We start from the raw sequence: 25,381 nt of genomic DNA, 5'->3' as shown, positions 1-25,381 counted from the left end.
CAAGTCCAAGCAAAATTTAACAACCGGCTCTTGCGAGCCGGAGCGAGCCAGCTCCAGCACACCACTGTGCTTAGGAATTCTTTTGTTAGTTTAGTGCTTAGGAGCAGATCTGTTAGTATAGCGCTTAGGAGTTCTTTTGTTAGTATAGTGCTTAGGTGCACTTCTGTTGGTTTACTGTTAGGAGCACCCCTGTTAGTTTAGTGCGTAGGAGCACTTCTGTTAGTTCAGTACCTAGGAGCACTTCTGTTTCCAGCTTGTTCTAGTATCGTGGTCCCGGGGTTATCCTGTATCCGGTAAGTCCTGCTGGCCGCTCAAACCCAGGGGCTCAACTCCTGGGGGGATAGTGGCTAAGTGCAGGTGAAGCAGTGCGGACCAGTCCGGGGTACTCCAGTCCGGTGTGTTCCAGTCTAGTGCGGACCAGTCTGGTGTACTCCAGTCCAGTGGGTTCCGGTCCAGTGTGTTCCAGTCCGGTGGGTTCCAGTCCAGTGCGGACAAGTCCAGTGTATTCCAGTCCGTGTGTTCCGGCTCGCTGGGCGGCGCCTGCAGTCCTTGCCTGTGCTGGTGTGCTAGCCCAGGGTTGGTTGGTAGGTTTTGTCTGCTGCTGTTGCTCCTTGTCAGCAGCCCAAGGGCTCGTTTGCTCCAGAGCCCGTCCCCGCGGGCTCTGAACCTGAGAACCTGACACTATAAGAGTGAACATTCAGTGATTTTCTTCCCATGACAACAGCATTGCCAAAAGAAAACAAATAAAATGAACATACCTGTAAATGACATGGAAAATGAAAGGAAACAAATACTTTTGGCTCTCCTTCCCTATTATACAGTGCTCTAATGAGTATTCCGCCTTATTCTGTATAGATCACTAATAGTTGGATATGCAAATTTGGGCATAGTTAGCAAATCTGTGTATAAGCTAATTAGACAATTAATCACTAAAAATCCCTTAATTGGCAGTAATTAGGAGTTGCTTATGGGTCTGCATTCTGCCCAATTCTGTAAAATGCATGCCTGAATTTCATAGCGTGCAACTCCAAAGGGCGTATGGCCGTGGAAAGGGAATGGACAGGTAAGGGGCAATCCCATAAGTTAGCTGCGATGTTATAGAATACCTACATTTGCACGCCTAATTGCCATCGGTTGGGTTCCAGTACTTACACCAACTTTTCAACAGGTATAAATGCTTGCACCCAAAGTTAGGTGTGAAATGCACACTAACCTAATATTCTCTAAAGGTCAATTCATGCAGAGCATCCCTTACAGAATACTACCATAGCACTCATTATTTCAGTGCCTAACTTTAAGAAAAGTCATACTAACAGAGGAAGTGACATCAGAGCTTTGAATGGCTGCCTAGATCTTTAGATCCCGCTTCTCCTTGCTAATAATCAGCATCATTGGACATTAGTTGCCACTTTTGTGCCAATTTCGAGAACGGGAAAAAATAGTGTTTCCTATGGACAATCATGAGTAAGCTGCCTTCATCGGGGCGCAAGGATCCAGAGCGCTTTTCAATTCGCTCTATGGGTAAGGTTTCTCAGCGCCATGTTTCTCCGGCTCTCCCTTTTCCCTCTGATTCGGATTCTGCAGTTTCAATAGCAGATGCATGTACATCGCAGTCCAAACACGTTTCATTGAAATCTTTGCAACAGTGCTTAGTAAATATCCAAACCGAGATAAAAGCCTCTAAAGAGAAAATTTTGGATAAAATAGATGTCTTGAGCGTCGACCTTAAAGAACTAGGTGGGCACGTGGAGGAGCTGGAGGCTCGTGCCTTAGACCAGTTGGAACAGATGGTTAACGCAGAAGCTCGCCTGGGAAGATTTGTAGATCGGATGGAAGATTTTGATCTGTTCGTTGCCTTGTTGGAGCCTTTCCCATTGCTGGATTTGGACTTGTAACTGTACTACAAAGGTTTTTTTTTAATGTTTTTTTTTTGTTTTGTTTTGGTGGGGTAGCGCGCTGTAAGATTGTCTGAAAGGGGGCTTGTGGGGTACGATGGTGGCTGGATGGAAGTGAGTGGGGTGGGTGGCGGGGTTTGGGTGGTTCATTCGGAGCGTGGCTTGTTTTCTCCTTGAACTTCCCACTCAGGTTTCCCTCTGTTATGGATGTCTGTTTGGTGGTTAGGGTGGATTAGGGGGCAGGGGGTGGTTGGGATTGGAGGGGGAGGGTGGGTTAGAAATAGTACGAGATGTGTGAGTTACGAGTGGACTTGGGGGCAGGGGGGGTTTGGAGGATGGGAGAGCATTAGCAGGTGTTGACACAGGGTCCGTTAGGTTAGTTTGGATGTGTTTAGTTTGTCAGCTGGTGATTCACAACAGAATTTACCCTTATCTTTATTGTAAATGACAGCATTAAAGGTTTTTTCATATAATGTTAAGGGGTTGAATTCTCCCCAGAAACGCCAAAAATTGTTTAAGGAACTTTTGCATCATGGCCCTCAGGTTGTGTTTCTGCAGGAGATACACTTCAGGAGAGACCACGAGTGGTTGCTGGCTCATCCTCGTTATCCCCATGTGTTCTGTGCCTCGGCAAGCGATGGCTCAAAGAAAAGAGGTGTTGCGATTTTACTGCACTCTTCTTTACAGGTGACGGTGGAGCACATAAAACGGGATCCTGCAGGTAGATTTTTGCTTTTGACACTGAATATAGATTCTAACCCAGTAGTGCTGGCCTCAATCTATGCGCCAAATCAATCTCAAGAGGTGTTTTTTCAAACTATTCGCTCAAAGATTCCTGTTACGCAAGTAGCTCACCTGATTGTTGTGGGAGATTTTAATTCTATCATTCACCCAGCAATGGATAGATTTGGACCTCCTGTGGCAAATAATTATAATATTTCAGGTGCTTTCGCTGAGTTGGTAAGAGACCTGGGTGTAAGTGATCCCTGGCAGCTACGACACTCGGGTGTTTGGGACTACACCTTCTATTAACATTCCCATGATACCTATTCCAGGATAGATTATATTTTCATAGATATTCGTCTGGCCGAAGGGAGCCTTGAAACGGGAATGGGACCCATTAAAATATCTGATCATGCATCGGTCTGGGCGGCCTTCCCTTCGTTTGGTGATGAGGGTAATGATACAAGATAGACTCTTAATACTTCTTTGCTGCAGGAACCTGAGTTACTTAATGGGTATAGAAATGCATTGAAAGATCACTTGCAGCATAATTTGTACTCGGTTTCTTCTCTAGGGATAGTATGGGATGCTCATTGGGTGAGATGGAGAAAAGCCCTCAGAAACCACTGGTATAATACTGGTGGTTTAGTGCGTGGTTATGCAATGTTTGTAGAATAACTCACGCAGCAGTTCTATCATTGGGCAAAAAACTCAACTGGCCCGGGCTAAATTTTTTAAGCCTCAAGGTTCTACACACAGTTTTAGCAAATATATTATTTATATGCTAATATTCAGCAACACAGGATAGTAAAGAGCACTTAGCTTATGATTTCTATCGGGCACTCTTCTATATCCGTTCAACGGGGACCACCGTTTCACCTAGAAACATGGCTTCGTCAGGAACGGAGTGCTCTCTTGTAGTGTTGAGAATTTCTGAAACAGACAAAATATATGTTAGATGCTTATAATTGTGTGAGAAATCCTTTGATAAACACACCTTCAGGAAGTCACCCCACGGACAGTCGTACTTGAGCTGGAGGCATAAAATTGAAAATGGCGCCTCGGTGTTCACGTACAAACAGCTGATAGATATACTTGCGTAAGTATGACGTGATAATCATCAGTAAAAATTGAACCAATCAATGGAGCTGTTCAGCCCATTGGGTGCTAAAGTATCCAATTCAAAGATCCACCTGGCTTCCCTCCTTGCTAGTTTAAGTTTGGCCGAAGGGAACCTTGAAACGGGAATGGGACCCATTAAAATATCTGATCATGCATCGGTCTGGGCGGCCTTCCCTTCGTTTGGTGATGAGGGTAATGATACAAGATAGACTCTTAATACTTCTTTGCTGCAGGAACCTGAGTTACTTAATGGGTATAGAAATGCATTGAAAGATCACTTGCAGCATAATTTGTACTCGGTTTCTTCTCTAGGGATAGTATGGGACGCGCTGAAGGCTGTTACTCGGGGATATTTTCTTCAAAAAGCGAGCCAAAAGGCACGATTACGGAAAGCAGAAATAACTGACTGCTTGTCTTAACTTCACACTTTGGAAAAACAACAAAAAACCACTGGTTCGGATCATACTCTCAGGGAGTTACAGGCCGCGCGATTGCGTTTAGATGGTTTTTATTCTGAGCAGCTTCAGTTTCTTAACCAGCATCAATTGCAGACCCATTATAGCCACAGTAATAAACAGGGGCATCAGTTGGCTTTTCGGTTACGTCAGAAGAGAGTGGACAGGACGATCTTTAAAATAGATTATGGAAAAGATTCCTTTCTCACCACATCTCCTCGTTTTCGCCATTGTTTTCAGGATTTTTTCCATACTCTCTATTCAGTTGACACGTCTTTTTCCTCTGCTCATATTGATGAATATTTAGCAGCTCGATCTCTGCCTACTTTATCCCCTGAACAAGTAGCTTTGTTAGAGGGCCAGATTACATTAGAGGAGGTACATAAGGTTATCAAACAGCTTCCAGGAGGTAAGTCCCCTGGACTAGACGGGTTTCCGAACGAGTTTTATAAGACTTTCATAGGAGAATTATCTCCACTTCTATTAGATATCCTTAATGAAGTGCGAGAGGGTAATCCACTCCCGAGTTCTATGATGGAAGCATGGATAGCGGTGATTCCCAAGCCAGGTAAGGATAAGTCCAACTGTGCATCTTACCATCCAATCTTGGTTCTCAATTCTGATGTTAAAATTATGGCAAAGGTTTTGGCAAATAGATTAGCTTCGGTGCTGACGGTCCTGGTGCATCCAGATCAGGTTAGATTTGTTCCAGGCCGACAAGCTATGGATAATATTCATCGGGTGCTTAACTTATTACATCTTGCCCATCAGGAGGAGTTTTCCTTTTGCTTACTAGGACTGGACGCAGAAAAGGCCTTTGACAGAGTCCATTGGCCTTTTATGGATAACGTATTGGAAAAATTTGGGTTTGGCTCTCATTTTAGGGGTTGGATTCAGGCACTTTATGCATCCCCGTCTGCATGTGTGCGGATTAATGGCGGTAATTCTTCGCTATTTCCTCTTGGGAGGTGGACGCGGCAGGGCTGTCCTCTTTCGCCGATGCTTTTTGCTCTAGTAATGGAACCATTAGCTGAGCAGTTGCGTTCTAATATTAATGTAACAGGGATCTCAGTGGAAGGAAATGAGTACAAAGTGTCACTATTTGCAAATGATATATTGCTTTCTCTAAGCCTTTAATTTCGTTCACCAACCTGCTACAAGTTTTAAGTGAATACTCTATGGTTTCTAGTTTTAAACTCAATATGGGTAAATCGGAGGTTATGCCAGTCGGCATATCTCCAAACTTTTTGGCTTCTCTTAAAGATAAATTCACTTTTCGCTGGGTTACCAGAGGACTGAAATACTTGGGTGTAGTTCTTACTCCTCAATTCGTTGATTTATTTTCTGCAAACTACCCTCCTCTTCTGAAAGAAATTTATAGAGATTTGGATCGTTGGGACCGGATGGGTCTGTCTTGGTTTGAACATATAGCTACTTTAAAAATGAATGTCCTCCCTCGATTGATGTACTTATTTCAGGTCCTTCCCTTGAGATTGTCTCGATCCTTTCTTTCTGATATGCGAAGGCGATTAAACTTGTACTTTTGGCATAATAAACGGCCTAGATTGCCGCGTTCTCTTCTCTACTAGGATACGGTGAAGGGGGGTTTGGGAGTGCCTAATGTTGTTTGGTATTATAGGGCGGCCCAGGCCCGTTCTGACCTAGAGTGGCACCAGAACTCTCATCAGAAACTTTGGGTTAGACTGGAGCAGGAGGCTGTGGCTCTCTCTCTCCTTAGTGGGCTCATGTGGATCCCTAGGAAGTTCTGTAGAATTCCTTTGCGCATTTGCCCCTCGATTTCAACCACCTTATATTACTGAGATGTCATGTTTTCTAAGCCCGAAATGGTGCTATCACCTATTTGGATGAACCCAATGACTCCTCCGGGCATGGGTCAGGGGCTTTTTGCCCGATGAGCTTCGCTGGGTCTTACAAGTTAGGGTCAATTGTACGAGGGAGATGCCCTTAAATAGTTCAACATTATGGCGAAAGAGTTCTCCATTTTGCCACAGGAGTTCTATGCCTATACTCAGCTGAGACATTTTTTATCCTCTCCCACAATTAAGACCCAGATACTTATAGAAAATCCTTATTTGGAAGATTTTTGTGAGGATTCTAGGGGCACAAAGGGCTTGATTTCTGGCTTGTATAAATATTTGAGATCATTGGCTAAACTTGCTTGTGCGCACCGTATAAGGTGGCATGAGGAGTTGTGGATTGAAATCAATGAGGATGACTGGTCTCTCCTGGAGCGGGCTTCTCTAAAGGTCTCTATCTCTGTTCCTATAAAAGAAAATTGTATCAAGGTGCTGTACAGATGGTACCTGACGCCAGCACACCTTAGTCAAATTTATTCTCAAGTGTCAGCTTCATGCTGGAGGGGATGTGGGGCTAAGGGGACTATGGGTCACCTTTGGTGGACATGTGGGAAGGCTAGGGCCTATTGGAAGGGAATACAATATAGAGTACAGAGATGGATAGAGAGACCACTTAGCTGGTCTCCGCTTTATTTTTTGTTTTGCAAACAGCCCCCGGGCCTAAACAAGTCCCAATCCTTACTAGTGAGACATGCGATGTCTGCGGCTCGTGTGATATTAGCTGTGAACTGGAAGCAACCTTCAGTCCCTCCTATTACTAAATGGTTAAACAAACTATGGTACATTTGTGAGATGGAAAGACTTTGGGCAATCAAATGTCACACTCTAGCCAAATGGGAGGCTATTTGGAACCCCTTTTTGAAGTACTGTGCTTGCTGAGTTGATGTGTGGTGTAGTTGGATCCTGTGCAGTTGTGGATTTACGTGGGTTGGGGGAGAGGGGTAGGATTAGGGGGGATGGGTACATGAAAACTGTTAAAACACTTTGAAGTTGCACTTACTTTGTTTTACTTCAAGAAAAAATACTGTGGTATTCTGTGGGGGTATGGCACTCCTGGAAGTTTTGCCCCAATTTGACTGCCCCTATCGGACCGACCGTTCACTTGTCTATTAGATTGTAAGCTCTTTGAGCAGGGACTGTCTCTCTTTGTTAAATTGTACAGCGCTGCGTAACCCTAGTAGCGCTCTAGAAATGTTAAGTAGTAGTAGTAGTAGTAGTAGTGTTGGCTAGATATGTTATTGCATATATGTTCTGGTTTGCTGTACTCTGTGAAGATGTCTTGACAATTGTTTAATAAAGACTTCACATATATAAAAACAAAGAAATAATTTATTCAAACCAAGATAAAAGCAGTACCCGACGTGGCCACGTTTCGCCCTCAGGCTGCGTCAGGGGTAAAACTACAAATAAAAACACAAAAATAGTGATAACATCATCTCAAGCTATGTACATATATATATATATATATATATATATATATATATATATATATATATAAAAAGTCATAACAGCAAATGATAAAATAAAGTACAATAAATGCATTACACAATTATACATTCAAAAGTAAAATGGAGGAGGAGATAAGACAAGCCAGTTTCCAAACCTATAAAAGTGTATAAAACGTTGGATGGATTTAATCAAATCCAATACTGTATCAATACATACCTAAAAAATTCTCATCATATTACTCACTGTTATAAATCTTCTACAAATAGACCACCTTGAAGATTTATAACAGTGAGTAATTGAATGCTTTACACCATGAAATATAGTCAATTGTTGATATGATGAGAATTTTAATTGAGCTGACTGGTGAGATGTAGAGTTTGTGATACATGGGCTGATCAAGATGGGATTAATGTATATCTTTTAAATTTTGTTTTAGGCTTTTTTTGAAGGGGTATGTTGATCACCCCTGATTTTTAGGTATGTACTGATACAGTATTAGATTTGATTAACTCCATCCAACGTTTTATACACTTTTATATGTTTGGAAAGTGGCTTGTCTTATCTCCTTCTCCATTTTACTTTTGAATGTGTAATGCATTTATTGTACTTTATCTTGGTTTGAATAAATTATTTCTTTGTTTTTATATATGTGTATCGGTCTACTTTTTATAACAGACTTTTATGTAGCAAGTAGACTGTTGCCTTTTTTGTTTTTCTTTTTAATAAAGACTTCATACAAATTAAAAAAAAAAAAAGAACAGCCATACTGGGTCAGACCAATGGTCCATGTAGCCCAGTATCCTGCTTCCAACAGTGGTCAATTCAGGTCACGAATACCTTGCAGAATCCCAATTTGTAGCAACATTCCACAAGTAGTGGCTTTATCCATGTCTATCTCAATAGCAGAATATGGACCTTTCCTCCAGGAACTTGTCCAAACCTTTTTTAAACTCATATACACTAACTGCAGTTACCATATTCTCCAGCAATGAGCTCCAGAGCTTAATTATTCATTGAGTGAAAAATATTTCCTCCTTTTTGAGATCCATCATCAATATTATTGACCAAAATGGTCAAATCTTTACAGTCAATTCTGAAACCAGAGTACTAGGGGGTCTTGCCTGGCTCTTCATTCACCTTCGCTTCCCATATTAATCAGATATGGAAGAAAACACTATTCAAAATGAGACACCTACATCTAGTCAGATCATTGTTTGACCAAAACGCCTTCGCACTACTAGTCCAAATGTTAGTCCTACCTCACTTGGATTACTGTAACATTCTATTTCTTGGTATTAACAGGAAGTGCATCAGAGAGAGCCGGAGGACGCGGCAAAGGGGAGCGGGAACGAGGCTGCCTGTGAGAGAATGAATGGCGACGGGTACAGGACGGGTGAAGACAAAAATGCTGCAGGGAGTCAGGGACCGAGGCAGCGCCGGCGGGGAAGACCGAGGCAGCATGCTGGCTGGTGGCAGGGAGACAGGGAGAGACAGTCACAGGAGCACTGTTGGGGGGGTAATGCTAGGTAGAGGAGAGCGAGAGAGGTGGGGAATGTTGGTGGGGGGAGATGCATGGGGGAGAGAGAGGGAAAAATAATGCTGGATGTGGAGGAGGAGGGAGGGACAGCAAGAGAAAAGGGGAAATGTTGGCACATGGAAGTGGGAGGGAGGGAGACAGAGAGAGATGCTGTATGGGGATGGGAGGGATGCTAAAAGGGGAAGGAAGAGAACGAAAGAGATAGATGTTGGGCCCAGGGTGCAAGGAAGGGAGATACTGAGAGTGATGTGGGCAGTGGGAGAGAAGAAGGAGGGAAGAGAGGTTGTACATGGGGATGGATGAGAGGGAGGGATAGATATACATTAGAGGGGAAAGAGAAAAAGAGGGAGATTGTGGATCCAGGGACAGAAGGGAGTGAGGGAGAAATGCTGGACAATTGGAGGGAGGGGAGAGAGAGAGAGGAAGAAATGCTGGACCACAGGGAGAGGGGGGCTGGAAGATACTGGGGTGTGGATGTGTGTGTGGAAGGGACAGGGAGATATTAGGCTACAAGGGGAGAAAGGGAGCAGGCGTGCTGGGCTAGAAGGTTGGAGGGAGGAAGATGCTACAAATGGTGGAACTATTTGGGAGAGGCCAAAGGGGAGGTGGGAAGGAAACAAATGAGAGGATGATAGTGATGGGGGGGCAGAAATGTGGTAATGGAGAGTTGATTAAAGATGAAAGGAAATGGAAGGTTGGAGGAAGGACTGAGAAGAGGAATGGGGCAGCTAGTGGGTGAGAGAAGGAAATGGAATTTGATAGCTGAAAACTAAAAAGGAGAAGGATGAGGACGAGGGTGAAATTTAAGTGAACAGAGAGGCAGCAAAGAAAAAAAAACAGAGGAAACAGCTAAAAAAGAAATAATGTGTCAAAGGTAGGTGTAGTGAAGGAATGGAATAAGACAGGAGAGAAGAGGAAATACAAATGGACAGCAAGCAGTTGAAGGAGAATTAGCAGAAAGACAGGAAAAGAGGAAACGGGAACCAGCATGATGGAACAGTAAAATGTCCAGACAACAAAGGTACAAAAAAGTATTTTATTTTGAATCTATTAAATGGAATATCAAATGGAAAGAAGACACTGCATAAAACAGAAGACACTGGGACCAAAGCGAATAGAAAAACTAAATGATCAGACAACAAAGGTAGAAAAAAGTATTTTATTCAGAATTTATTAATTGGAATATGTCAGCTTTTTGAAATGTGTATCTGTGAAATTTTGCATGTAAGTTTCAATTTTTCTGGTATTGCTGCATGCTGAGTCTGACTTCTTTAGTTAACTTTCCAGTTCAGTATTTTGCCTTCATATTTTTTGCTTTCTAGTTCCTTGTGTAATGTGTTTTTTACGAGGTAGTGTATTGGTGTTTTAGAGCCTGGTGTAATTACAGTTCTGCCTTTTCACACATAAGGTTGCAGCTCGTCCTGTCCTTGGAATTAGTGCTGTTATGGTTTAGTAAGGTTATGAGTGTGTTTTTGCACAAGTTTGTGTATAGTGTATTGCAGTGGAGAGATTGTGTGTTGGCTTTACTGAGGTGGCACCAAAACATCAGAAAGGGTGTAGAGCCTAAATCATGACACACTACCTCTTGAAGGATCTACATATAGAGCTTATGCATTTCTAAGGTCAACACTGGCATGGTATGGGAAAGGGGGTGGGGAAATACTACTGGAGTGGAAGAGGGAGTGCTGGGTAAGGAGGAAAGAAGGAAGGAAAGGAGAAAGAGCTGGCTTGATATCTCATACATACTGTATTCATTATGGTTATTCCCAAAAAAAGCCAGCTCTTTTTCCCTTCCTTCCTTCCTCCATATTAGCATATCATTTGCATATGTATATATGCAAATGAATATGCTAGTATGCTCCGCCTCATCCTTTGCCCCCACAAAGGAAACAGTCAAACTACGCCTATGGTCTCATGCATTAATCCAATGGTCTCTAATGTTTCTTAAACCTCACATTAACAATATTTGCTTTTTCCTCACCTAAAATGTAAACCACACTGAACCCTGGAAAGGGGGTAACAGTGGTATGCAAGAATTTATTTGAATTTAATTGAATTTTCATTTACTATGTTACTATGGCTGCTTAAAGATATGTTAATTTATCTGCATATTTTCAGGCTATATTCAATAGTAACATTTATACTTATGATTTATTTACCACTTTTTTGAGGGCATTCACTCAAGGTAGTGTACAGTAAGATAAGCCAAACATAAGCAATAGACAATTACAGTAGTAAAAATATTCAAACAACAATATAAAGTATGGTATACTAAGCTATATTGTAATCAAAAAAAGAAGAAAAAAGCTCTCATAATAGCTATGGCACAGAAAAAAGTACTTGAATCTATCCCCCTAACAAGCAGGAAACAGACCTGTGTCTAAATTTGTGGTAAATACACGCCTTGATACAGCGATGTTTTGTGAAACTGAGGCCTGAGTCGGTGTGTTTGGAACCCATGACACTTCTTTATCTATACCTGCATGCTTAAAAGTTAATTTCAACTTGTTATTATTAGTTCTTTTGATATGGATCCGCTCCTTTTTTGATTCTGTGGATTCTTTTAGTATCCTTTACCTTTTGAAACACAAGGGTTTTTCTGTCTGTGATGAGAACCCCCTCCGATGTTAGAAGAGCACTACGACTCTCAATGTGAAGCCTTATATATATAGTGAGATAGATTCAAGTACTTTTTTCTGTGCCACAGCTATTATGAGAGCTTTTTTCTTGTTTTTTTGATTACTTGGTAGTATTGCTCTCTTTCTCTTTTGTGATATAATACTAAGCTACATTGCAAAGTCAACAAAATATGCAATAAATCATTTTAATAGGATAGGGTGTCAGCAAAGACAGAACATATAGATAGGGAAAGGGAAATGGGACTTGATATACTGCCTTTCTGAGGTTTTTGCAACTACATTAAAAGCAGTTTACATATATTCAGATACTTATTTTATACCAGGAGCAATGGAGGGTTCAGTAACTCACCCAGAATCACAAGGAGCTGCAGTGGGAATCAAACAACTCTCCCCCAGGCTCAAAGTCCACTGCACTAACCAATAGGCTACTAAGATAGAGTAACAGGACTAAGAAAATAAGATACCAATTTAGAGAAAGTGACAAATGAGGTCAGAAAGTGCTTTAATATTATCATAGCAAGGGTTGGAGTGGCAAAACAGTGACTAGAAAGTTAGTTGCTTCTTCCATTAAAGGCCTGGTTGAAACACCAACTTTTTACCTGCTCCTTGAAGCAAAGCCTTTCAGAGTGGAGAAGGCTCACTTGCAGGAGTCACATCATGTGATCCCTTGGAGAGGGTGTGGTTAGGGATACCCCTTGGGATGACCTTGGAGGAGTATAGAGGAAGATCCTGTTCTGCAAGTGCTCCGGGCGATTTCTTTTAAGGGTCCTGAAGATCAGAGTTTTAAATTTGGCCTTGTGTTGGACTGGTAGCCAGTGAAGTTTATGCAAAAATGGTGTATTATTGTCATATCACTATATAATTTAGCTTGCTGAATATGACGGCCTAACTTTATATAGATAAGTTAATAATATAAAGTTAGACTTGCTATGTCTGCAGTGTAATTTCATATCAATGGATATGTTATCTAGACAGTAGCAGAATGGTGTTGCTATTTGTGTAACATTAGACCCTGTTCCTGAAACAACCTTGCTGCATCCTTCAGATATTAAGATAAACTTGGGTTATATGAAGCCTTAAATGGCCATAATATATCCATTTCACAAGGCAACAACTTTAAACAACAAACACCTTATGTACCTGAATGAAACTCACTCTGGATAAAGGTGATAGCTAAATGATTAAAGAGTAAGCAAACAATGGTGAGCAGATCCATTAGGTAAATTTTCAGTGTTAGAGGTAGAAAAGAAGGCAACAAAGACATCAACTAAAAGTCCTTTTCTCACAGCGCAAGTCTTACGAGTAAGGGATAATTTCCCAATCAGCCTGAATGACTGATTCCAGGTCAAACTTATTTCATATTATTTATATTTCCAGTCAAAATAGAGCACATACTGACCGCTATATTCTACCAAATAGCTTGGTAAAGAGCTCAAAAACTAAATGGGAAAACTGGCTCATATTTAGACAGAAAAGTAACACTGCATTTGCAAAGCCATTATCCAGTATTATGTCAAGTTATTCAGATTTTTTCTCAATCTTCAGATACCTCCAGAGTCCAGATGCAGCCTGAGTTGCCTTCCTGGTTTCAGGAAATTAACTAGGGAAGGAGAGCCTCTCTGCTGCTATGACTGTATCCCCTGTCCAGAGGGAGAGGTCTCCAACCAAACTGGTGAGTGAATTCATATTTTAATGTGCCATGCTCATGGGCACTCTTTAGTCACTATCAGGCCTATATTCACAAGTACATAAGTATTGCCATACTGGGACAGACCAACGGTCCATCAAGCCCAGCATCCTGTTTCCAACAGTGGTCAATCCAGGTCACAAATACCTGGCAAGATCCCCAAAAAGTACAAAACATTCTATACTGCTTATTCCAGAAATAGATTTTCCCCAAGTCTATTTAATAATGGTCTATGGACTTTACCTTTAGGAAGCCATCCAAACCTTTTTAAAACTCTGCTAAGCTAACCGCCTTTACCACATTCTCTGGCAACGAATTCCAGAGTTTAATTACACATTAAGTGAAGCACAATTTTCTCCGATTCTTTTTAAGTTTACTACATTGTAGCTTCATCGCATGCCCCCTAGTCCTAGTATTTTTGGAAAGCGTAAACAGACGCTTCACATCTACCCGTTCAACTCCACTCATTATTTTATAGACTTTTCTCATATCTCTTCTCACATGCCTTTTCTCCAAGCTGAAGAGCCCTAGCTGCTGTAGCCTTTCCTCATAGGGCAGTCATCCCATCCCCTTTATCATTTTCATCACCCTTCTCTGTACCTTTTCTAATTCCACTATATCTTTTTTTAGATGCGGCGACCAGAATTGAACACAATATTTAAGGTGCGGTCGCACCATGGAGCGATACAAAGGCATTATAACTTCCTCATTTTTGTTTTCCATTCCTTTCCTAATAATACCTAACATTCTATTTGCTTTTTTAGCCCCAGCAGCACACTGAGCAGAAGGTTTCAACGTATCATCGACGACGACACCTAAATCCCTTTCTTGGTCTGTGACTCCTAACGTGGAGCCTTGCATGACTTAGCTATAATTCAGGTTCCTCTTTCCCACATGCATCACTTTGCACTTGCTCACATTAAACGTCATCTGACATTTAGATGCCCAGTCTCGTAAGGTCCTCTTGTAATTTTTCACAATCCTCCCGTGATTTAACGACTTTGAATAACTTTGTGTCATCAACAAATTTAATTACCTCACTAAATAAATATGTTAAAAAACAGCGGTCCCAGCACAGACCCCTGGGGAACCCCACTAACTACCCTTCTCCATTGAGAATACTGACCATTTAACCCTACTCTTTGTTTTCTATCTTTTAACCAGTTTTTAATCCATAATAGAACACTATCTCCTATCCCATGACTCTCCAATTTCCTCTGAAGTCTTTCATGAGGTACTTTGTCAAATGCCTTCTGAAAATCCAAATACACAATATCAACTGGCTCACCTTTATCCACGTTTGTTCACCCCTTTAAAGAAATGTAGTAGATTGGTGAGGCAAGATTTCCCTTCACTAAATCCGTGTTGACTTTCACGTCTCATTAATCCATGCTTTTGAATATGCTCTGTAATTTTGTTCTTTATAATAGTCTCTACCATTTTGCCTCGCACCGACGTCAGACTCACCGGTCTATAATTTCCTGGAATTTCCTGGATCTCCCCTGGAACCTTTTTTAAAAATCGGCATTACATTGGCCACCCTCCAATCTTCTGGTACCATGCTCGATTTTAAGGATAGATTACATATTACTAACAATAGCTCCGCAAGTTCATTTTTAAATTCTATCAGTAATCTGGGATGAATACCATCCGGTCCAGGAGATTTACTACTCTTCAGTTTGTAGAATTGCCCCAGTACATCCTCCAGGTTTACAGAGAATTCATTAAGTTTCTCTGACTCGTCAGCTTCGAATACCATTTCCGGCACTGGTATCCCACCCAAATCTTCCTCGGTGAAGACCAAAGCAAAGAATTCATTTAATCTCTCTGCTACGGCTTTGTCTTCCCCGATCACCCCTTTTACTCCTCGGTCATCTAGCGGTCTAACTGATTCTTTTGCCTGTTTTTAATATACCTAAAAACTTTTTACTATTTGTTTTTGCTCCAATGCAATCTTTTTTTCGAAGTCCAGCCTAGTGGTTAGTGCAGCGGACTTTGATCCTGGGGAACTGGGTTCGATTCCCACTGCAGCTCCTTGTGACTGTGGGCAAGTCACTTAACCCTTCATTGCCCCAGGTACAAAATAAGTACCTGTATATATGTAAACTGCTTTGAATGTAGTTGCAAAATACTACAGAAAGGCAGTATATCAAATCCCATTTCCATTTCTCTTTATCAGCGCTTTGCATTTGGCTTGACATTCCTTATGCTGTTTCTTATTATTTTCAGTCAGTTCCTTCTTCTATTTTCTGAAGGATTTTCTATTATCTCTAATAGCTTCCTTCACCTCACTTTTTAACCACACCGGCTGTCGTTTGGTCTTCCGTCCTCCCTTTTTAATACATGGAATATATTTGGCCTGGGCTTCCAGGATGGTGTTTTTGAACAGCATCCATGCCTGATGTACATTTTTGACCCTCGCAGCCACTCCTCTAAGTTTTTTTTTTCACCGTTTTTTTCATTTTATCATAGTCTCCTTTTTTAAAGTTAAACGCTAACGTATTTGATTTCCTAAGTATACTTCAAAGCTAATATCAAATCCAATCATATTATGATCAATGTTATCAAGCGGCCCCAGCACCTTTACCTCCCGCACCAGATCATGTGCTCCACTAAGGACTAGGTCTATAATTTTTCCTTCTCTCGTTGGCTCCTGTACCAGCTGCTCCATAAAGCAGTCCTTGATTTCATCAAGGAATTTTACCTCCCTAGCATGCCCCGATGTTACATTTACCCAGTCAATATCAGGGTAATTGAAATCACCCATTATTATTGTGTTGCCCAGTTTGTTTGAGTCCCTAATTTCCTTTAAGATTTCTGCATCTGTCTGTTCATCCTGGCAGGCGGACAGTAGTACACTCCTATCACTATCCTTTTCCCCTTTACACATGGAATTTCAATCCACAGTGATTCCAAGAAGTGTTTTGTTTCCTGCAGAATTTTCAATCTATTTGATTCAAGGCTCTCCTTAATATACAATGCTACCCCTCCATCAATTCGATCCACGCTATCACTACGATATAATTTGTACCCCGGTATGACAGTGTCCCACTGGTTATCCTTCTTAGACCAAGTCTCAGAGATGCCTATTATATCTAATTTTTTATTTAGTGCAATATATTCTAACTCTCCCATCTTATTTCTTAGGCTCATGGCATTCGCATATAGACATTTCAAACTATGTTTGTTGTTCCTATTTACATCATACTCAGTACTTGACAGTATTAATTTGCAATCTTTTGTCTCCTTTTAATTTTTATTTAAGGACACCTGCAGGCTTATTTTCGAAAGTGATCGCTGGCCATTTCCCGACATAAATCGGGAGATGGCCGGCGATCTCTCAAAAGCGGCAAAATCGGTATAATGGAAAGTGGCTTTTTTGACAGCATCGCCGCTTTCCCGTTGCCTCGCTGGCGAAAGTTCAAGGGGGCATGTTGGTGGTGTAGCGAAGGCGGGACATGGGCAGGCATGGGCATGGCTACCAGATGGCCGGCTTTTGCGGATAATGGAAAAAAAAAGCGGCATTAAGCAGTATTTCGCCGGGTTTACTTGGTCCTTTAATTTTCACGACCAAGCTTCAAAAAGGTGCCCCATTTGACTAGATGACCACCGAAGGGAATGGAGGATGACCTCCCCGTAGTCCCCCAGTGATCACCAACCCCCTCCCACACTAAAAAAATAAAAATAAAACACTTTTTTGCCAGCCTCTATGCCAGCCTGAAATGTCATACCCAGCTCCCTGACAGCAGTATGCAGGTCCCTGGAGCAGTTTTTAATGGGTGCAGTGCACTCCAGGCAGGCAGACCCAGGTCCATTCCCCCCCCCCCCCTACTTGTTAAACTTGTGGTGCTAAGTGTTGAGCCCTCCAACCCCCCCCCCCAAACCCACTGTACCCACATGTAGGTGCCCCCCTTCAGCCATAAGGGCTATGGTAATGGTGTAGAGTTGTGGGGAGTGGGTTTGTGGGGGGATTTGGGGGGCTCCCCACCCAAGGTAAGGGAGCTATGCACCTGGGAGCTATTTGTATTTTGTTTTTAAATTTTTAGAAGTGCCCCCTAGGGTGCCCGGTTGGTGTCCTGGCATGTCAGGGGGACCAATGCACTACAAATGCCGGCTCCTCCCACAACCAAATACCTTGCATTTCGCGGGTTTGAGATGGCCTGCATTTTTTCCATTATCACTGAAAATCAAAACCGGCGATCTCAAACCCGGTGAACTCTGGCATTTGGCCGGGCTAAACCGTATTATCGAAAAAAAAGATGGCCGGCCATTTTTTTCGATAATACGGTTCCTGCCAGCTGTTGCGCCGCCGTCAAAATAGATCGCCAGCAACATTTGATTATGCCCCTAATGATCTACTATGGTCTCTTTTGCAACCTCAATATCAGGATACCCTATCTTCCCTGTTTCGGTAATGTCTTTGAAAGATACCTTATCCCGAACCATGTGCTTTTGAGCGACTGTCAGCCTTCCCCCTGTTTCTAGTTTAAAAGCTGCTCTATCTCCTTTTTAAATGCCTTTATTGAAGACCAAACTGGGCTAGCAAATATGTATCCATTCCTGCTTTTTCCAAAACATCACCAGAATTGAGACATCCTGATCTGGATATCTAAATTACACTCTCAGTATTCTATATAAAATGGGTCTTCACATGGCCTAGTGGAATACCTTATGTCTAATCCAAAAATATGAGCTGGATACTGCCAGCAAAACTAATCACAACCTGATAGGATAAGATGTATGGAATCCTTTAAAAGCATCCATTTCAGGTACTTCTAACAAGTAATCCCAAAAAGCACACAGACAAGTGGTTTGCAATATATAGAATAGCAAAAGAGGAGCAGAACCATGAAGAAAAATGAAATAATATTTGTTCAATGCAGATATATAAAAACAGCACATAATTTTCTTCTAACCAACCAACATGACCATGTTTCACCCTATCAAAGACTGCATCAGGGGCTTAACATAAAACTGTACAATGAAAACATAAAAGTCCATCAAATAATATGATTTAACAAGAAAACTACAACTTAATACACTCTAAGAGCTAGATTCTACATAAGGTGACTGAAAATTCCATGCAGAAAAAAAATACACCTAGGCGTATTCTCTAATGTATGCCTACATATCAAGAATAGGTTTAAATTTCCATGCGGTATATAGAATACACTGACCAAGAGTCTTCGCGACTAAACTTAGTCACGGTCAGTTACAGTAACTAAAACCTTGTGTAAATCCCAAGTGGAAAATGTCCATGTCCTGACTATTCCACACCCAATTTTCAACCATGTGACTTAGAATTTAAGTGCACAACATTACAGAATACGCATTGACAGTAGTGCACGGAAATTCAAATTTATGCCAATTAGTGCTGATAATTGCTTCTTAACATCCAATGACAGCGCTGATTAGCTAGTTAACCAATTAAGTTATGTACATTGTTATAGAATACGCATCAATTACTACACGGAAATTAAGGCATGAGATATAGAATCTGGCAATTAGGGGGCCAAACTCTATAAATGGTGCTTTAAGTATTGGCACTGAAAAACCATGCGATTGGTGTGATTCTATAAACTATGCCTAAAGTTAGGCATAGTTTATGGAATATGCTCACGTGCCATTCTTACAACTAAAATTTAGGTGCACACATTTAGGCCACCTAAAACCATGCCTAAAAGCCTGCGCCTAGCATAGGTGGTGATCGGGTGTATTCCATAATAGTGTGCATAGTTTTTTGAAACACCCACATCCTGCCCATTCCACGCCCATGGCCATGCCCCCTTTTCAGCTGCGTGCATTAGAATTTATGTATTCTATATTTTAGAATAAGTCTAGAAAATTGTACATGTAAATTCTAACTAACTGCTAATTGGTTGTTAACTACCAATTATCAGCACTGATTGGCTTGTTAATCAATTAACCAAATTGGAGCAAACAACTTAAGGCGCCCTTTATAGAAATTTGAGGGAGGGTGTATTAAGTTATAGTTCTTTTTATTAAATCACTAGAAAAAAAGGCCCGTTTCTGACACAAATGAAACGGGCGCTAGCAAGGTTTTCCTCGGAGTGTGTGTGTTTGAGAGAGTGACTGTGTGAGAGAGAGAGAGAGTGAATGTGTGAGCGTCTGTGTGTGACAGAGAGAGAGTGAGTGTGGGTGCGAGTGTATCTGTGAGAGAGTGTGTGTGTGAGAATGAGAGTGTGTGCGAGTGTGTATGTGAGCCACAGTGAAGTGTGTTTCACACAGATACAGTGTGTGTGAGAGAGAGTGCGTATATGAGACACATAGAGTGTGAGAGAGTATGTGTGTGATACATGCAGACTCTCTGCATGTATCACTCACACCCTGGGGGGAGGGGTAAGGGGTGAGGGGCGGCGACCTCGGGGGGGGGGCGTGGTGAAGGGCTGAAACTGCTCCTCCAACGTTCCAATGTTACGAATGTAGCCAGAGACATTGGAACGTTGGGAATGCAAGATGAACGTTCAATGAGCCTTGAGCCGGGCCCGCACTGCTGTTGCTTGGGATCTTTGGATGACGTCATCCGAGGCTTCAGTCCTAGGCACAGCCAATCAGAATGGAGGCACGGGCCCAGGCAGCTTCATGGAACGTTCATGGTGCAAATTATTATATAGGATATTATCTGATGGCATTTTATGTATTCATTATACAGTTTTATGTTAACCCCCTGTCGCAGCTCTTGTTAGGGTGAAATATGGCCATGTTGGGCGGTTAGAGGAAAATTGTATGCTGTTTTTATGTATCTGCATTAAATAAATATTATTTCATTTTTCTATGTGGGTCTGCTCCTCTTTTGCTCTTCTAAAAGATAATGCATGAATTCATCTCCAATAAGCTCATTGTTCATTACTCTTTAGTTATTCTGTTGAGACCTGAAAGGAACAGCAGAGAATGCTTATCAAAATACAAGAATTATTAATATTTGTTTAAAGGATGGATTAATTTAAATATTTTTATCTTTTGTTGGGAAGTCGAAGTTGAATGTCTTTTTTTTTTTACACAGAAACTACATCATTGGTTGAGACCATCCTAAATTTCACATATGTTATATTATAGATAAAATTAGATATTTTACACAGTTTGAATATAAAATTAAGAAGATAATAGTGGTCAATAATAAAATTTTTGGTGACATATTTTTATTGGAATGACTTTGTGTATTGAATAGGTTTCTGAGACATCCTCCACTCAATGGGAAAACAATACAGTAACACTTGGGGGCTAGTTAGGAAAGGGGGTGAGATTATATATATATTTCTTCTTTTGTATCTGGGGAAATGGAGGGCTATGTGATTTGCTCATAGTTGGAAGGAGCTGACATTCTAAAATGACCATTTTGGCCATTAGCAGGGTAACTTTTAAATGGGAAAGGATATGCATTGCTTTCTACTTTGAGCAGGCGATCATGAATCCTGCTTCTGCACACCCCAGCAGTCATCTGACCCCAATATGAACAAGGGACTGAATATAACATAAGAATATAAGAGTAGACATGCTGGATCAGACCAATGGTCCATCTAGCCCAGTATCCTGATTTTCAAACAGTGGCCAAGCTTCCATTTACCTTTCCAGGGTCTCCTGCACTAGGACACTCTGAGCAGGCTCCTCTTCAATGCATATTATAGCTGGGTCACCCATCCAGGACCCACCCAGGCTCAATCCTGCTTAGTTGCCTCCTCCTCCACATGACTGTTGCCTTCACTCCACAGCAATCTGGCTCCTCTGAGCCTTGGCTCCAGGCCCTGCGAACTCCCAGGACTTCCTCCTCCCTCCGTTCCTTTCACAGAGGCACATTCAAAGCCCAATGTTTATAAGTAAGAGGTTTTATTTTTTTGCTTCAAATCAAACAAAACATCCTTCACTCCAGGTTGTTTAGGCCAGCAGCCTAGAGCACAATTCAGGTTCAACACAGTCAAATTCAAGTTCAAAACAGTCCATATAACTTCAAATTCAGGTTCAAAACAGTCCATATAACTTCACTTCACTTTAGCTCAGATTACGTCACTTAGGGAACAGTACATTATCAGAGGGAAAAACCCAATAGCTTAGTAGGTTGCAGCCCAGACCTTTTAAGTATGCAACAGTCTACACAGTCTTTCTTGCACCTTCTTACAGCACGGTTACATAGCTTTCTTCCCGCCTGGTTCAGGCTGGGGTTTCAATTGTGCCCAGCTCTCTTTCTCTCCCACAGACTGCACCTGTTTCCTCTTTAGTAGAGAGTTCCCCCAGTGCCTTAGCCTCTCTCCTCCGGTCTTCCACCAGTCTCTCCAAGGTACAGCTAGCCACCCTCTTACAGCAGCTTTTTGGGTTTGAGCTAGGGCTCCAATCTCCATCTGTTCCTCCCCTAGCCCTTCAGTAATCTCCATTTTATCCTCCTCTCCAACTTCCCCCGCCCCCCATCTCTCCAGCTGGCCCTCATCACCTTCCTCAGAGACCATTTCCCAATCTTCTATCTCCTCCCCTAACTCTTGCACAGCCGGGTGGGGAAGAGAAGGATTCTGGGACTGGTAGTTCCTCCCCTTCTTCCTTAACCCAGCCAACCTCGCTGCCTCCGGTAGCCCAGCTTTCTGAATGTGGGTGTTGTGCACATGAAATCTGCCCCGTTGGGATTCCCCAGCTCCCTGTACCCCCTTTCTTCGCGCCTTCCCGGATCCCCTTTCACCTGCACTCTCACATATCCCCATCCTCAACTGATTGCTAGGGATTTCTATTTCTTCACTAGCAATCCGTGACAGGACATCGGCATTGGTTAACAGCCGACCCGCCCGGTGCTCCACTCGGAAGCGGTAGGGTTGCAGGGCCAGGTACCACCGGGTAAGACGGGCATTGTTGTTCTTCATATGTCCCAACCATTTGAGAGGAGCATGGTCAGTCACCAACGTAAATGCTCGGCCATCCAAATAGAAGTGACAGGCCTGTATGGCCCACTTGATGGCCAAACATTCCCTCTCAATGGTGGAATACCTCGTCTCATGCGGTAATAACTTGCGACTCAGGTACAGGAGAGGATGCTCTTGTCCCTCATGTAGCTGGGATAACACTGCCCCCAACCCCACCCCAGAGGCGTCCACCTGGAGCACGAAGGTTTTATCAAAGTCCACTGCCCTAAGTACGGGCTCCTGACACAATATCGACCTTAACTTATCAAAGGCCTCTTGACTTTCCCCATCCCACTGAAGAGTGTTAGGGCTCTTATTTTTCAACTTATCTGTTAAAGGGGCTGCTATTGAGGCGAAATGGGGAATAAACCTCCGATAGTAGCCCACTATGCCCAAAAATCGCCTTAACCCTTTCTTATTCCCCGGACGCGGAAACTCCCTAATGCTAGCCACTTTATCACACAAGGGAGTGATATGTCTGTCCCCCACCAAGTACCCCAAATATTTCACGCGTCGCTGGCCGAAATGACATTTCTGGGGGTTTAAGGTTAAACCTGCCTGTCGGAACGTATCCAGTACCCCTCTGAGCCGGACTACATGGGTGTCCCAGTCCTCACTATGGATGACCACATTATCCAAGTATGTTGCCGCATACTCCTGATGCGGACGTAATATTCGATCCAACAACCGTTGGCAGGACGCAGCTGCTGAGTGCAACCCGAAGGGCATTCTTTTAAACTGATAAAGTCCTACTGGGGTAGCAAAAGCAGTTTTTGGCCGTGCTCCCTCCGTCAGGGTTATCTGCCAATAGCCCTTGGTCAAGTCCAGGGTAGACAGCTACCTGGCGGTTCCCATACGATCCAGTAATTCCTCAATGCGGGGCATTGGGTAAGCATCCGGGGTGGACAGGGCATTGACTTGGCAGAAGTCAATGCAGAACCGCCAGGTACCATCAGCTTTTGGTACGAGCACCACTGGGCTTGACCAGGGACTGAATGACTCCTCGATTACCCCAAAGGATACCATCTCCTTAACCTGCCAGACCACCTCCTGCCGCTTGGGAGGGGAGAGACGATAGGGCCGCTGCCTCACTACTCTCCCTGGCTATGATATAATATCATGAGTTATGAGAGTGGTCTCCCCGGGACGAGCGGTCAACACATCCTGAAACTCATCTAGGAGTGCCCGCAGATCCCGCTGCTGGGGTTCACTAAGGCCTGGATCTATCTGGGGTTCCCCCCTCTGTGAGAACTCTGTAATCTGGGGCCCCAGGTCTTCTTGGTTGGGAGGCGGGAAATACTGCTGGGCAGACTTATACGGTCTGTGCCCTGAAAAGGACAGGTACAAATTCAAGGTAAGGTATACACATATGAGTTTGTCTTGGGCAGACTGGATGGACCATGCAGGTCTTTTTCTGCCGTCATCTACTATGTTACTATGTGTTTCCCCTTCCTGTATCCCCCGACTCCATAACCCCTTTCTCTCCCGCCAGGGCTTCAGAACGTTCACATGATACGTTTGTATCCGGCCTTGCTCATGTCTCACAGCATAGGTGGTGGGACCTAACTGTTTCTCTATCGTTACAGGCCCTTTCCACTGGCTTGTGAATTTATGTGGTGAGTCAGATATCAATACCAGTACTTTTTGCCCCACCTGAAATGTCCGATTAGCACTCTTCCTATCATAATAGGTCTTTTGGGTGACCTGGCTTCTGGCTACCTGCTGCTGCGCCCCCTCCTGTACCCTCCTCAAGCGCTCCTTTAGATCCACCAAATACCTATTAACGTCCTTATCCTGCTCCTCGGGTGGCACCCACTGCTCTTTTAAAATATACAGCCCTCCCCTGGGTACTCTCCCATGCATCAACTCAAATGGAGAGACCTTTAGGGAGGCTTGCACACTTTCCCGACACACATACAACACAAAAGGAATTAACAAATCCCACTGTTCATGATGGATTCCAAGTCCCTTTCTTAACAGCATTTTCAGGGTCTTATTGAAGCGCTCCACCAACCCATTGTCTGGGGGTGGTAGGCCGCTGTACGTATGTGCTGGATCCCAAATGCCTCCCATACCTGTTTCAGAGTACGTGACAAAAAATTGGTACCCCTGTCTGTTAAAAGCATCCATTTCAGGTACTTCGAACAAGTAATCCCAAAAAGCACACAGACAAGTGGTTTACAATATATAGAACAGCAAAAGAGGAGCAGAACCATGAAGAAAAATGAAATAATATTTGTTCAATGCAGATATATAAAAACAGCACATAATTTTCTTCTAACCAACCAACATGACCATGTTTCTCCCTATCAAGGACTGCATCAGGGGCTTAACATAAAACTGTAAAATGAAAACATAAAAGTCCATCAAATAATATGATTTAACAAGAAAACTACAACTTAATACACTCTAAGAGCTAGATTCTACATAAGGTGCCTGAAAATTCCATGCAGAAAAAAAAATACACCTAGATGTATTCTCTAATGTATGCCTACATATCAAGAATAGGTTTAAATTTCCATGCGGTATATAGAATACACTGACCAAGAGTCTACACGACTAAACTTAGTCATGGTCAGTTACAGTAACTAAAACCTTGTGTAAATCCCAAGTGGAAAATGTCCATGTCCTGACTATTCCACACCCAATTTTCAACCATGTGACTTAGAATTTAAGTGCACAACATTACAGAATACGCATTGACAGTAGTGCACGGAAATTCAAATTTATGCCAATTAGTGCTGATAATTGCTTCTTAACATCCAATTGACAGCGCTGATTAGCTAGTCAACCAATTAAGTTATGTGCATTGTTGTAGAATACGCATGAATTTCCACACGGAAATGAAGGCATGAGATATAGAATCTGGCAGTTAGGGGGCCAAACTCTATAAATGGTGCTTTAAGTATTGGCACTGAAAAACCATGCGATTGGCGTGATTCTATAAACTATGCCTAAAGTTAGGCGCAGTTTATGGAATATGCTCACATGCCATTCTTACAACTAAAATTTAGGTGCACACATTTAGGCCACCTAAAACCATGCTTAAAAGCCTGCGCCTAGCTTAGGTGGAGATCGGGTGTATTCCATAATAGTG

General features: G+C 42.5%; 1 protein-coding gene across 1 annotated transcript in view; it reads left to right on the top strand.

Moving 5' to 3' along the window:
• LOC115464453 (vomeronasal type-2 receptor 26-like) overlaps positions 1–25,381 on the top strand; it is a 69,366-nt gene that overhangs the window by 38,221 nt on the left and 5,764 nt on the right. The window contains exon 5 of the mRNA XM_030194833.1: positions 13,243–13,369. Within this exon, the coding sequence (XP_030050693.1) occupies positions 13,243–13,369 (127 nt within the window). The remainder of the gene's footprint in view (positions 1–13,242; positions 13,370–25,381) is intronic.

This window comes from Microcaecilia unicolor, chromosome 3, assembly GCF_901765095.1.
Source record: "Microcaecilia unicolor chromosome 3, aMicUni1.1, whole genome shotgun sequence".
NCBI lineage: Eukaryota > Metazoa > Chordata > Amphibia > Gymnophiona > Siphonopidae > Microcaecilia > Microcaecilia unicolor.
Note: the sequence above shows the minus strand (reverse complement) of the source record. Positions and strands in the feature narration are given on the sequence as shown.